Raw genomic sequence first — 14,781 nt, 5'->3', positions numbered from 1 at the left:
ACACTCACCAGAAAAAGACATGGAGATTAGTAAATCACTGGAAAGTGTGAAAATTTGTTCTGAATCAGTGACTTTAGTTTTCTGTCAATCAGCCCATGGGCTAAAGGAGACAAAACAGCCCAATCCCACCATTCACACTAAACAGCATGGGTGGATGAATCAGCAATGCAGGCCATTGGATTCTGACAGCTGGGACCCCCAGCTTGAATTTTGTTTAGTCAGTTGATGATGGCAGAGTCACCCTTGGTTTGAATTTCAGCTAATTCGGAAAAATTGGCCAGAGTTTTCACCGTGTATGGCCAACTTAGGAATGCTCCTATTGGTTGAGGTTTCTTGTTCAGAACTGCACAGCTGGGTCATGAGGAACAGCAGTGGCCACATGCAGGCCTTACTGTTAGGCTCGGTTCACACTGAAGCGACATAGGATCCAACTTGTGAGACCCCAAGTCGGATGACATGTGAAATTCAATGTTACCCTATGAGAGCTGTCTCAACTGATACTTCACAAGTCTGTCCAACTTTAGAAAAGGTTCCTGCACTACTTTGGTCTGACTTTGATGTGACTTCAATGCCACAGAGAGTAAAAAGTCACATCAAATTCGTATCAAAGTCGGATTCCAAAGTGGCACTGAAAGTCATGCGGCTTTGGAGTTTGGCTATGTGAACCGAGCCCTAGAACAATAGGGAAACCCTGAAATAAGAGCTTTCATTTTCACAGAAAGGATTGTTTGAAATTTTATTTGAATCGTATCATATGGTTAATTTGGATGTAAACAGTGCTTAGTGGAGTTATTCTTTAGCTGCACCATAAATTGGCCCTACATTGTAGGAAATCAACCACGTTTACAATCAGGTGCACAAATACAGATATTTAATGTAGGCTGAAACCTTTCTGTACAACACTAGCAGGCATATACATGTCATACATTATCAGGACACATTTTTAAAGTCTTTATTCTCTTATATACAAAGTACCTAAGCAAGGTCCAGACAGTGCAGTGCATCACAGATGAGGACAACTGAAGTACTGTGTCCATATTATTGCTGTATACAGGAAACGACAAATCTCCTTGTCCTTATACAATACCTGTGGCTGATTCTAAAAGCATATATACATAGTATCTATAAAGTGGGGAAAGTGAAATAAAATATGAAATATGAAACAATAAAGCTTCCACAGAAAGCATTAACTCATTTATATGTTTGTATACATCTATTATCATGTTAAATAATATATACTTATATATTTATATATATATAGATTACATATTTACATCGGCTTTTTACATTTAATTTAAAAAAAAAAAAAACAATAAAAAAACAAAGCTATTGTTAATAAAGTATCTCCGAGGAATGCCCTGGAGGCTTTAGCATGCACAGCACTGCCTTCCTGCAGAGTCACTGCAGTTTCTGTTATAATATATAAAGTCACTGGGAGACAATCTTCAGATTTTTGTTTCTGGTCCTTCTGTAGTGAGGGGTTGGAAAGAGTTGCGAATTCGCAATGCTTCTGCTGCACAGATGTGTCCAGAGCATTTGTTATACCAATCCAGACAATGGCCTCTAAAATGAAAAAGGAGAACATTTCATCAGACTCTGAAAAGAAAGCAAGATAAATAATTCAAAACTGATTTAGTAATTAAATGGAATCTGTCAGGAGCGCAGTATGGAAGCTGACTTGGTTTTGATGGTGCAAGCACACTAACACTCTTTTTCTAGCATTTTTCTGTACATAGTAAACCATGACCCTTAATGAACAGGAAGCATGTCAATCACTGGAGTTAATTTACTAAAGGAGTAGTACATGTTCACTTTGCGAAATGAATTTTATTATGCAAGGGAATTAGCTCTTAGTTTAGTGAATGTGATGAAAATTCACCTTGCAAAGAATTTACAATTACGTACTAGAAAAAAAAACAAAACAGGATTTCTGCTTGCACATAATTGGATGATAGATGTCAGCAGAGCTTCACCCCATTCATTAAAGCAGAGTTCCACCCAAAAGTGGGACTTCCACTTTAAGCACTCCTCGCCCCCTGACATGCCACATTTGACATGTCATTTTTTTTTTGGGGGGGGGGAGTGGGACTTCCTGTCCCACTTCCTCCTTCCTGCTCTTGGCCGACTAGACGACTCCTCCTCTCCCCCTAGGCGGCCCCTCCCTCTCTGCAATCTTCTGGGACACGCGACAGGTCCCAGAAGATTGCCTGGCCACTAGCAGAGCACAGTGCGCACTCGGCTGTGAAGCCGAAAGCTGTCATGGCCAGGTGCCCACAGTGGCTATGACGGCGCCGGCGGAGAGGAGAGGGAGAGAAGGGGAGCTCCGGGCGGCCGCATCGCTGGACTGTGGGACGGGTGAGTGTCTGTTTATTAAAAGTCTGCAGCTACACTTTTTGTAGCTGCTGACTTTTAATAAACTAAAAAATGTGTGGAACTCCGCTTTAAGCTAAGAGAAAAATCCCTTGCATAAAATAGCTGGTAGTATGTTGGAACTGTGTGGTTGATTTACTAGAACAGGAGAGTACAAAATCTGGTGCAGCTCCGCATGGTAGCCAATCAGCATTCGTCAGCTTGACAAAAAACCTGAGAGCGGATTGGTTTCTATGCAGAGCTGCACCAGATTTTCCAGTTTTAGTAAATCGCCCCCGTGTGACAGGTGTAAATGGGACTTAATGCCCTGTACACACGATCGGACATTGATCGGACATTCCGACAACAAAATCCATGGATTTTTTCCGACGGATGTTGGCTCAAACTTGTTTTGCATACACAATCCGATCGTTCTGAACGCGGTGACGTAACACGTACGTCGGGACTATAAACGGGCCAGTAGCCAATAGCTTTCGTCTCTTAATTTATTCTGAGCATGCGTGGCACTTTGTGCGTCGGAATTGTCCACACACGGTCGGAATTTACACAAACGTATTTTGTTATCGGAAAATTTTATAGCCTGCTCTCAAACTTTATGTGTCGGAAATTCCGATGGAAAACGTCTGATGGAGCCCACACACGGTCGGAATTTCCGACAACAAGCTCCGATCGCACATATTCCGTCGGAAAGTCCGACCGTGTGTACAGGGCATAACAGTGACACATCTAGTTCTAGTTTAAATGAGATTTGGGGTCCTACATATAGCAGTTGTAAATGATATACAAACCCTTTTGAATTCTAATTGTTTGCTATGGATTTGATTTATTGAACATGCCCGTTGGTGTTTGCAGAGTATCCCATTGGAACGTAATGCTTTTGGGCTATATAAGAAGATAAATTTGGGCTAAGAGCTGAGAGGGGGGCTTTAACCCGCTATTAGCTGACTCTGGGTCACAGGAGAGCAAAAGTAAGTGCACTCCTGTGACCCAGAAGAGAGAAATGGCCATTAAATAAACGTTAAAATCTCCTTTCCAACTGAAGGGCAGTGTCCTTTACAGACACTGGATACTCATTAATAAGTTTTTCTTTTTCAAAAACTTCCATAGAAGCCTAGGCATTCAAGCCATGGGGTTGATTTACTAAAAGCAAATAGACTGTGCACTTTGCAAAGTGCAGTTGCTCAAGAGCTTAGTAAATGAGCAGAAGTTCTGCTGACTTCCATTATTCAATCATGTACAAGCAAAAATGCTGTTTTTTTTTTCTATTTTCCTTGTATGTCATTGGATATTCTTTGCAAAGTGAAGCTTAACTGCATTTACTAAGATTTGGGGCAGTCTATTTGCATTTAGTAAGTCAACCCCAATATTGGCAGGGTGTAAATTGGGAGTTATAATTCAAATGTGGCCTTTCATTTATAAAATGAAGCATAGAAGACGTATTTTGCTTACAACAACCAGTCTCTTTCAGCTGGAATCAATCGGTTGTCATGCAAAACATTCACTTTTCCTTCAATCATTATTTACACATGAGGCCCACTAGTTCTTGTAACAAAAAGTGTCAGACAAAAAAACTTACTTCAGGTCAGCTCTGCAAATATGGGTGAGCCTGGACTTTCCAGATCCACAGGGCTCAATCAGATAACGCATATCAAAAATAGCTGCTCTCACTCCTCCAATGAGAGGGGCGTCCTCGTGCTCTACAGACATCGCCACTAAACTGCACATACCCTTTGCCAAATCCGTCCTCCATGTCCTAAAGATAGAAGGCATATTATGTCAGGCTAAATCATAAGAACCTCAATAAAATACCATTAAAGTATCATTAACCCATGAAAAGCAATCATCTCAGCTTTCATTAGTTTAGTAAAATTACATAAATGTGAATTCTGAACCTCTGTTTCCTTTATGAAATTAGTACAGGTTAAAAATGTTTTATCTACAGTCAACAGTACAACTGTATTTAACACAGGAAGACCTAGAAAAGTGTTAGATTTATAGAATATTTCCTGCCTGAGGCATGTCTATATGCTTTCTGCCAGGCTTGCATAATAATCAGGTTAAAGGCCACCATAGAAGAAATAATAAAAACTGGGCTGAGAACTTCTGCTGAACAGCCCCAGACAGGGTATGTTCAATGCTCATAGACATACACACTAGTGCACATGCAAGCATGTGTGTCAGAGAAAACAAAATGTTTTGACCACTAGATCCACTGCTAGCATCCATGTGCCATCTAATATCTATGTCTGACTTTGATCTCAAGCTTATCTGCTAAGCAGTAACTTGTTTTTAGGTGAATAAAGAGGTTCTCCAGTTATTATTTTTATGTGCAGTATGTACTGCAAAGACATACCCATTTGATTAACAGAAATACCTTTCTCCAATGATTGAAACTCTCCTTACCTAGGTAAGGTAAGGGACACTCCATCGTGTCTGGAAAGTCAAGGATTGCCGTATGTTGCTAGAATCTAGACTAATAGAGCTGCATGTGTATAAAGCCTCGTACACAGGATCGGAATTTCCACAGACAAAGCCTCGGACTTTTGTCCGAAGGGCGTTGGCCAAAAACTTGTCTTGCATACAAACGGCACACAATTGTTGGCCAACAAACTACGAGCCGATAAAGAGGAAGTTCAATTGTCAGGCGCCACATTTTGGGCTCCTTCTGCTAATTTTGTGTTAGTAGAGGTTTGGTGAGAGTTGATTCGCGCTTTTCATTTCGTGCTTTTCAGTTTGTTTCTGAACGGCCGTTCGTCAACCAGACATGTTGCAAAATTGTAGGAGATAACGTGTTATTTATTATTGGCTTTGGAGTTATTGCTTTGACCCAAGTCCAGTCCAGGAACAGAAGGAGGAGGATTTCTTGGACCAAAAATTGGTTGCTTTATTAATCGTGACCAATTATGTCATATGTTTTTGCTGCGGGAGCTGCAGGAGAATAATCCGGATGATTTACGGAATTATCTCCGGATGACGGACCCCTGCTTTCACCAACTCTTGGCATTGTTGACCCCCTATATTAGGAAGCAGGACACATGCATGAGGCTTTTATTTTATTTTTTGGTTGAATAATGATTTCATTTGGTATATTTTCTATATTTTTGGATGCATAGAATGCACTTTTTGGTTAAGTTCTATTGGCAGATAGCATGTCTAATTGTATTTGTTTTCTTTTTTTAATGCACAATAAAAAATTGTGGCGAATAATACTTGGCTATGTGTTTTACTTTAAATGACAGTTTGGGAGTAGGCAGTTACATTTAAAAAAATACAATGTAAAATTCACAAGGGACGCCAACATAGTTGTATCTTTGAATTTCAAAACTACGGGATAATGGTACTTATAAATGTCAATGGCTGTAAGCAGCTGAACATGTGTATACACAAGTACTTGCATAAACACAATTCTGTGTATGGGCGTACAACTATGGATACATATGAATGCGCCCATAAGTTTATGCAGGTCCTTGCGTATACATGCGTATAGTTGTGTACAGTCATTGACTTGTATAGATGGCTGTAGACTCCCTCAAGGGGAAATACACCAGAATTTACATTATATGGCCAGATATGGCTTTGGGCATGATCCCTAAAAATACGTAAAGTGCAATAGTTATGATAATAATAATAGTTATTTTGACAGTAACCAGAGAGCTTTTTTAATGATACATTTAAAAACGAACTTGGGCCTTACATAATTTGTCAGCTCTGTATAACCGGGTAAAATAAATACATAAGTGAGATGTACAAATGCTAACTTTGTTTTCCTAGGCTTCCTAGTAAGGCTCTCTGGCAGTATAATTTATGACCAGTACATTTCATTAAATGACACAGTTAGATTTGTGTATCTGCTCTCATTAAACACGATTTAGCTCAGCATACCTGAAAACCACAAAGTCCTTAGAAGGATGGGGAGCCATGCTATTAATAACAAATTGATAAACTTCTGTTTGGTTATCGACAGTTTTGATTATTTTTCCCTGCAGAAAATCATCATCCCATAGGTGGCGCTCTCTTAATAATCGGTTTAGCACAACCGGTGGAGGGGCCTCCAACTCGACTGACACTTTCCAGAGCCGCAGAGGATTTCCATCTCCAACCTGAAGAATCAGAAAACGAATCAGTACACAAATAAAAAGGGCAGCGAAAAATAAAAATGTTGGTTTCTGAAAATTCCATTTTTCAATAATGCATTTACAGTAATTACTGTGAGTCTCACAGACATTATTAGAGAATGTGTTTTCGGTCTGTACCTTTTTATAAGCCACGTCAGTGTTCTCTGTGCTGGAAAGTGAGACCCATCCTTTAAACTTATCCCTGGCCTCTTTCTGAAGGCTCTGAATAACATTATCAAAGTAGGCTGAGATGCTCCCTGACTCCTCTTCCAGCTGCTTCCCCAATTCCTCCATAGTGGAAAGGTGGATATCAGCATCCACATAGGAATTCCGTGACTGTGCTATAATCTCGTGCGGAACCTGCAACATCCCAGAAAGGACCAGTTAGAATTCAAATTTAATAGAATAAGAAGGAAATAAGCAGAAGCTCAATAATTATAATAACTGCTATGTTTAGATTGACTTTGTCAGTGCTCAAATTAAAGATCTAACATAATACTCAGAATATAATATAATAACCACAATATAAAAATGTAATTTTAAAGTAATGCTAACTTTGGAGTGGGTGCTGTTATTCTGAGTGCCAAGACACACAGCAGCTGAGAGCATGAACCTTTATGAAGGTTTATCCTATACAGTCAGACAGGCACAAGGCAAAATTGGTTTTCTATTGCCAGTTATTTGGCAATAGCTTTCAGCATGAGGAACTGTTGCCAGAGCCGCCCACATAACCCGCAATTGGGTCCAACCAAGAAAATGTGGGCTCAGTACCAGATTCCACCAATCCACTGCCACCAAATGTACCTGAGATCCACAGATTGATCTATCCTGAGTAATGGGGTAGGTGAATCTCAGCTCATGCTCTTCAGTAATTCACTATTTCTAGTGACCCTAAGGCCAGCCATACCACGGGTTGCAGGAAAGAAAATCGCTAGATTCCCCCATCAACACTGACTGTCCCTCCCACGCAGCCATAGTGTTCACTCGGCAGGGGGGAGAGCCATCCCTGCCCGGAGAGCACAGTGATTATTATATCATATAATAATCAGCCGCTAGCAATAATCGCATGTAAAATCTAGCAGGCTGGTTGTACCCAAGCTAATTGATTATTCAACTTGGATACATTAAGCCTGCCCAGACATGGTTCGAATCTCGGTGGGTTCCTTCTGAACTGGACGGGCTTTGAACCATATATGGCTGGCTTAACACTAGCTACAAATAGAAACACTCACCTCAAACAGTCTATTACATTCCATGATCATGTGTGCCAGGCCCTGTGTAGCTGCCAAGTTCTCATTCAGATCCTTTTGGTCTGGTTTTCCGGTTGCATATTTTTTCTGTATGGCTCTGAAAGCAGAAAAGTGAAATAATGTAAAGGTTAGACACAGTAAGCTTCTGCATCACTGTATTCTAAAGTTAGAACTATATATTTCAATGCTGCGTGCAATTTATACAGTTGGGGATATAGGACCTTGTCGGTGTGCTGCAGCACCTTTATTGGCCATGCTAGGCTGTGCTCTAGACCAACCTGCTTTGCTTAACTGCAGTTTGTCTGCAGGGGATTTAAAGTGGAGGGCCACCCTAAAAAAAAATAATTGCATGAAAAATCCTAAAAAAATTAAAAAAAAAACATTTAAAAAAAAAAAAAATGTTAAACTTACATAAACCCTTGTTGCTAGGCAGTCTTCCTAATCTGCCTCTTCCTATTCCGTGGCATGTCCTGCTCCTCGGTGAGCGGCCCAGTTGCCTTCTGGGAACTGTGTGTGTTCCCAGAATACCACGGGGCCATTCACAGAGCGCCGCGCCGCTTGCGCGTGCGCAGTAGGAAACTGGCAGTGAAGCTGCAAGGCTCCACTGCCTGTTTCCCTTACTTAGGATGGCGGTGCCGGCACCCAAGAGCCGAGGGACGGGTCGGCCTCGGGCGGCCGACATCGCGGGCACCCAGGACAGGTAAGTACTTATTTAAAGTCAGCAGCTACAGTGTTTGTAGCTCCTGACTTTTACATTTTTTTTTCAGGGACGGAATCCCGCTTTAAGGACCTGACTGTGATATGTCGGAGGAGTATCTGAATCACAAGACTGGCTAAAGTAAATTGCAATTCTTTGACAAGTAAATCAGTGTACCTATATGCATTTCAATTGTCTAGTTAGTGCTTTTAGGTCAGCATTTAAAAAAAAATATATTATATACTACTTCCTTGACATAAATTAGAGTATTTACATAGAAAAAATTATTTAACTGTAATTCCTTAGATTTTTGAAAAATATATTCTACAAGAAAATGTCAAGTCTATAACATGTATAATAATTATACAATTAGCTAGTAGAAAATATGTCAATAAGTAAGGCAACAAAAGTAACAACCTTGGCGAATTGTCTTTCCTTAGTAAATTGAGGTGGAATAGAGATGGTGCCAAACAGACGGCAAGATTCATGGGGGTCATCTGATTCTCTTCTACTGAGCTAACATCGTTAAGGAAACACAGCAGGGTCTGGAGGACTTCTCGATTCTCATCTGACATCAGCATAATGGCTGACTGCACTGCTTGAAGCCTCTGGTCCTTAGGAACATCTATAGGGGTTCAAAGGACATTTTAATTATAAAGTAATTGTGTTCAGAACCAATACTATGTACAGACTCAGTGGTAGTGCAATACAGGAAAAGACACCGGCCCCAAGTGACACCATCAGAAGCTTGTTTAAAGTGAGATTAAATCCTCAGTCTTTTAAAGCCCTTTCAGCAACTTATGTAATCACCTACTGGATATGCAGCTTCTTCATATTTTAATCTCTGCCTATGTTCCAGTTTAAGCTGGTACCATGATCTTTGCACCAGGGGTCCTGTTGCAAGGTGGCTCATTTCCCTTGCAGGAGTCTATGGAGCCATGCTTGCATGCAGGGACTAGATTTGTGTCTCCCTACACTATATGCATCAACAGAAAGACACAGCAACATAGTCTAGGGTGGCAAGGTACTCCCCTGCTCCTCCCTCCCTTTTCCAAATTAACAGACAAATGTGTTAGGCTAAAAAACACTGAGAATTTATTACTTTTTAAGGGAAATCTCCATTCTTATTTTAAACTGCACTGCAGGGTACAAAATCAAACCACAAATGCATATAACGCTTTTAATGGCAAGCTTCATGTCACTGACTTGCATTTTCATTACATAAAGTCCTGTTATAAAGAACCTGTAATGCCTCCTACACACGAGCGGAATTTCCATCGGAAAAATCTTGGATGGTTTTTCCGCTCAAGCTTGGCTTGCATACACACGGTCACACGAAAGTTTGCTGAACTTTCGACCGTCAAGAACGCGGTGACGTACAACACTATGACGAGCCCAGAAAACGAAGTTTAATGCTTCCGAGCATGCGTCGAATTGTTTCTGAGCATGCGTAGGAATTTTGTGCGTCGGAACTGGTACAGACAATCAGAATTTCAGATCGGACCTTTTTCCGACCGAAAAATTGAGAACATGCTCCCAATCTTTTGCTGGCTGGAATTCCGCCAACAAAAGTCCGATGGAGCATACACACGGTCGTATTTTCCAACCAAAAGCTCTCATCAGTCTTTTGCTGGCCGAATTTCCGATCGTGTGTACGGGGCATAACTCTTTAGATTAGTTTGCCACTGGCAGCCATTACATGGAAGGTGCATAATTTATCGTGATGAAAAAGTGTTGTCTAAAATGCTGCACCAGGAGCCATATAAGCCAAGGGTGGGCGTGTACAAAACAGTATGGACTTGTACCAGCACGTGGTGTAGCAGATGGTAACAGTTACATTTACAGACACTTTTGTAGGTATTGAAATTACTTAAGTGAATTTTTAAGTTTGGTTATCGTTTCTGTATGTACGTGAAAAGGCAGTCAGACGTCTCTGCCTAAAAAAACTGTAGTTACTTAATTCTTGGAAATGTGACTTGTTGTCTGTAGTCAGAAGTCCACATGGAGTCAATAGTAGTTTACATAGTAGCCTCCCTGGCGGTTTTCCCGAGTGTGGCTCGGGGTTAAAATTCAGTACCATTAGCGGTAACCCCGAGCCACACTCGGGATCGCATTGCAGGATCCTGGGGCGGCGTTACTTACCTTGTCCCCGGGATCCTGCGATGTCCCCCGCAGTGTCCGAGGGCTCCGTCCTCCTCCGAAGCCTCTCCGTGCCAGGCTCCGTTCCCTGCGAGTGGCGCGACGCACGGGGGCGGAGCCTGGCGGCAAATTCAAAAAAATGTCAAAAGCATAATACATACAGTACTGTAATCTTACAGATTACAGTACTGTATGAAATGATTTCACATCCCTTTTGTCCCCAGTGCTTTGTCCAATGTCCTGCATGCAGTTTTATATGATATATACTGTTCTTTCTGCCTGGAAACTGGAGATTGTCCATAGCAACCAAAAAGTGTCCCTTTACGTCAAAAGTGGCTTTAGACCAGCTAGAAAACAGCGATAGTAAATTAGAACACTTGCAGAATTGAGCGATAGTGAATTGTGGGGAAATTTATTTTATTACTATTTTTTTTTTTAATTATTTATTTTTATTTATTATATTATAATTTATGTTTTTGTGTTTCAAACTTTATCATACCCGGGATATCTACTAGACTCTGGTTTGGACAGATTTAAGTGTGTTATTGTTAAGATTTACAGACCTACAATATAAAACGCCAAATTTCCATGCAAAATAATGGTACCGCTTTCAGCACCTAAAATCCGAAATAATCATACCGCCAGGGAGGTTAAAAAGGTAGTATGGCACCCAGCCACTGTGCTGTCTCACACTTCTTTTGTTATGTAAAAGGTTAATTAATGGTGATCTGTACAGGTTGTGATGTAGCTGTATGCATCAAACTCAATATATCAACAGCTCTGTTAGAAGAAATGCAGATATTTACTTAATGCTAGGCATGTAGCATGGAACTAGTAAATGATGTCATAAACAGTCAATCTGTTTTCTTTTTTCAGCCTTGTGTCTGTAATACATATGTTGAGAAAGTCTTCAATTAAAAGGACACGTGAGGGCTATAAGGGTATTAAGGCAAAGCAATGGAAATGTCTTAAAGTAGAACTATAGGCAACACTTTTTTTTTCATATTGAATAGAACAAGGGAGGGTTATAACCCCTGTAAGGTTTATTTTTGCCGTCTGTGTCCCATTAGGTAGATTTACCTTCACTTCCTGTCCAATTGCCAAACAGGAAGTAAGAGAAAATCCCTGCAAATTAAGGGACTCTCTTGGGGCCCCCAGGTCACCAGAACTAGTGTCCCCATTGGAAAATGTCCTTTCTGGGGACAACCTAAAATTTTGGATTTTCTTTTACTTTCACTTTCAATGATAATGGTAAACAGGACAAATAGAGAGGATGAATCTCCCTAACGGGGGCACAGACAGCTATAAAAACTGACAGGTGTTCTAATCCATCCACACTCTGTCCAAAACTAAAAAAACAAAAGTTTTGCCTTTAGTTATACTTTAAGGCAGGGGTGCACAGCTAGTAGTTCAGGAGCCACATGTGGCCCCAAGGTAACCTAAGCCTTAAACACGGTACACACATAAAGTTTTTTTTCGTTTAACCCAGCTGGCTGACTGAGTAAAAAGCCTGACAGATTTCTGTACTAAGACATGCAATGTTAGTGCAGTGATCTCCCCAACTGTGCTTTTTTGCTCTGACAGAAGGTCTGCCCCCCTCCACCAGAATATACAGCCATTGGTTGCGAGCACCAATTGGTTTCTGGTTTTCCAGCACGTGCCTTCGAAAAAAGCAAGTCCAGAGTTTTAGACAAGTAACTACTCTTCTGCTTCTGGTGCTGACTGACTTCTGCATGTCTCTCTTTTAACGTAAGCTTCTCTTTCACTTGCTGGCGGGATTCCAAGATAGGACCCAGGGGGCAGCGTAAGGCAGGGTTTCCTGGTAGAGCGTAGTGGCGATGGGGCCGAGTAGCTGATTATGGAGTCTAACATGAATGCTATTTGCCCCTTAGTGCAGGTGATTGGTAATGGTCATTTAACGTGGACTGTGGCTTTATTCAGTCACTGAGATGTCCCTGGTTACAGCAACATTAGGGTTTTTAGCAAATGGATCCAATGAACCATGTGAATGCACTGAAAAATTTCTGTAAAATTAGACCTCATGCACACTGGTTGTTTTTCTATCTTTCCTAAACGTCTTTATCCTGGCCATTGAAATGAATTAACACTCAAGCACTAAACGCGGCTAGCGTTAACACTCATTTAGAAGCATCAAACATTTTTTTCTGCCAAAACTCTGCTGCTCCTGGATGCACTGGCTGTGGGTTTTTCCCTGCCCCTAAACTCTTCTAAAAAGCCTATGTGTGCATGGACACATAGGCTAACATGCAGGGGCGTTTAGAGGCAGTAAAAAAAAAAAAAAAAACACCAGGCGTCTATGGAAGCAGCAGGAAGCAGCTCAATGAAAAATGAGAGACTGCCTAGTCACTAGTCTAAATAGTAAATCACTTTCACTGTCAATGGCTCAGAAAACGCCTGAGTAAACACAACTCCTATGCATGTCTGAAAAAGACAAGATAAGAATAAAGGTTAGCTTTATAGACAGCTTTTGTTTCCAAAAACAGATAAGTGAATAATAAATGCAATGAATAATTATACTTGAGCCACGGAATGGTCATTTAACTTTAAGGGGATCTGCATACAATGCCAAGTACTACCATTAAATGGAAAAAAGAATGGATTTTGCCCAATAGTAATTTGTCGCTAATACATAAATATATGATTATTTAGCCTTGCAAAGCCCTAACATTTGCCTGCACAGCCTATCAGACATCTAATAGACTGTCCGGACAATAGAAGATTGAAACAATCAGCCACTGACTTTGTAAGTAGTAAGGAATATCTTTAGTGCTGTACAATACCAGTGAGCTACAGACTACCCTTCTCTTGCTTGCTATAGTGAAGTAGGGACAGCTATTCTGCCTACAAGACCCAGACCAGCCATTCCCACATTCTCAGCCAAGGTTCCGTGGAACCCTAGGGTTCCTCCAAAGGTTTCTAGGGGTTCCTTGTGCACTGAGCAACTTTTCCCCCTTGAGATAAGTAACCACTGACACCAATGATGACACCAATGATCTTTTTAGCTATCTGTAAGGGTGGATTCTAACCAATGACCCCAAATGTAAGGATTATTCCCCCATGACCATCACACTAACATACCAAGAGCTATAGACACTGCACTTATTATCAGGGGTCCCTTAAATCGGAAAATTGTTTAGAGAGTTCCTTCATTTTAAAAAGGTTGAGAAAGGTTAAATTAGGCCTTTCAAATGGCTCTGTTTTCAGGTCTATGCAAAACCTGCTGACTCTAGTCACCTGTTTTCATGTAAGTTTTAACTTAATACAAATCTAATATTTGAGTCTAGAGACTGGGCACTTACATTGGTAGATGTGAAGAAAGGTCTCTCCCAGTTTACTTGTGAGAAGGGGCTCTGGAAGGTCGCGGAAGAACTGTTTCACCATATCTGCCACATCGTACGCACACTGGTCTTCATAGTTTACATTCTCTGGACAGTTCTCATTCATCTGGCGAAGGGCCTGAATTCGAGACTTAACACCGGATTTTCTAAACAAGCCAACCTGTGGATAAAGTAAACATTATCCATTACCATGTTGTCCAAGCACAATTTACTAGCTGGCAGCTTTTATCTTCAGCAGTAAAGAAAAAAAGGCCGCTATGAGTTAAAATGCAGATGGGGATCAAACATGCTGTGCTCGTACAGCATTCCAAGAGCTTGTAAACTCTTTGTTCAAATTTTTACTCCCAGCCTATGTATGTGAATGTAAGGGGTGTAAAGCAGCACAAACATTTCATTAACAGAAAGGAATAGGAAGGTGGATATAACAAAGGCTGGCCATAGATGGGTCTAAATTTGTCCAGTTCAGTAGGGACTGGCCGAATTTCAATCCATCTATGGCCATTCCCGCTCAACAGAAGTTGATCTAATGATTGACTTCTGTTGATCGTGAATGTTGCAAAATCTGATCAGCGCCTTCAGTCAATTGACTGCAGTGCTGATTAGTGTATTCTGAAACTGGAAATGCCCTGCAGTCAGAATACAAAAGCACAGCGGGGAGAATTCCTCCATTCACTTTCAGCCCACTGGCTCGAAAAGAACAAAAAATGACCCAAGCCTAGAATTCCCATAATTTTACTGATATTTAAAAGTTGCATCAAACATTTTTCATGAGCAAATTCTAAGAACATGTATGCTTTTACAATCTGTACAATAATCAAGCTCTATTGTTCTCTGATTTTTCATTCATTATT

At 40.8% G+C, this 14,781-nt stretch overlaps 1 protein-coding gene across 6 annotated transcripts in view; it reads right to left on the bottom strand.

Moving 5' to 3' along the window:
* Window positions 1-722: 722 nt before the first annotated feature.
* The window catches only part of STARD13 (StAR related lipid transfer domain containing 13), a 438,704-nt gene continuing 424,645 nt past the window's right edge, over window positions 723-14,781 (bottom strand). For all 6 annotated transcript variants that reach the window (XM_073613333.1, XM_073613336.1, XM_073613334.1 and 3 more), the window contains 7 exons: window positions 13,892-14,090; window positions 8,850-9,057; window positions 7,718-7,832; window positions 6,624-6,845; window positions 6,253-6,470; window positions 3,947-4,123; window positions 723-1,563 (listed from right to left, as the gene is read on the bottom strand). In XM_073613333.1, the coding sequence (XP_073469434.1) occupies window positions 1,446-1,563; window positions 3,947-4,123; window positions 6,253-6,470; window positions 6,624-6,845; window positions 7,718-7,832; window positions 8,850-9,057; window positions 13,892-14,090 (1,257 nt within the window). In that variant the 3' untranslated portion in view covers window positions 723-1,445. The remainder of the gene's footprint in view (window positions 1,564-3,946; window positions 4,124-6,252; window positions 6,471-6,623; window positions 6,846-7,717; window positions 7,833-8,849; window positions 9,058-13,891; window positions 14,091-14,781) is intronic.

This window comes from Aquarana catesbeiana, linkage group LG02, assembly GCF_042186555.1.
Source record: "Aquarana catesbeiana isolate 2022-GZ linkage group LG02, ASM4218655v1, whole genome shotgun sequence".
Classification (NCBI taxonomy): domain Eukaryota; kingdom Metazoa; phylum Chordata; class Amphibia; order Anura; family Ranidae; genus Aquarana; species Aquarana catesbeiana.
The sequence above is the reverse complement of the archived record's forward strand: the minus strand, read 5'-3'. Positions and strand labels throughout refer to the sequence as shown.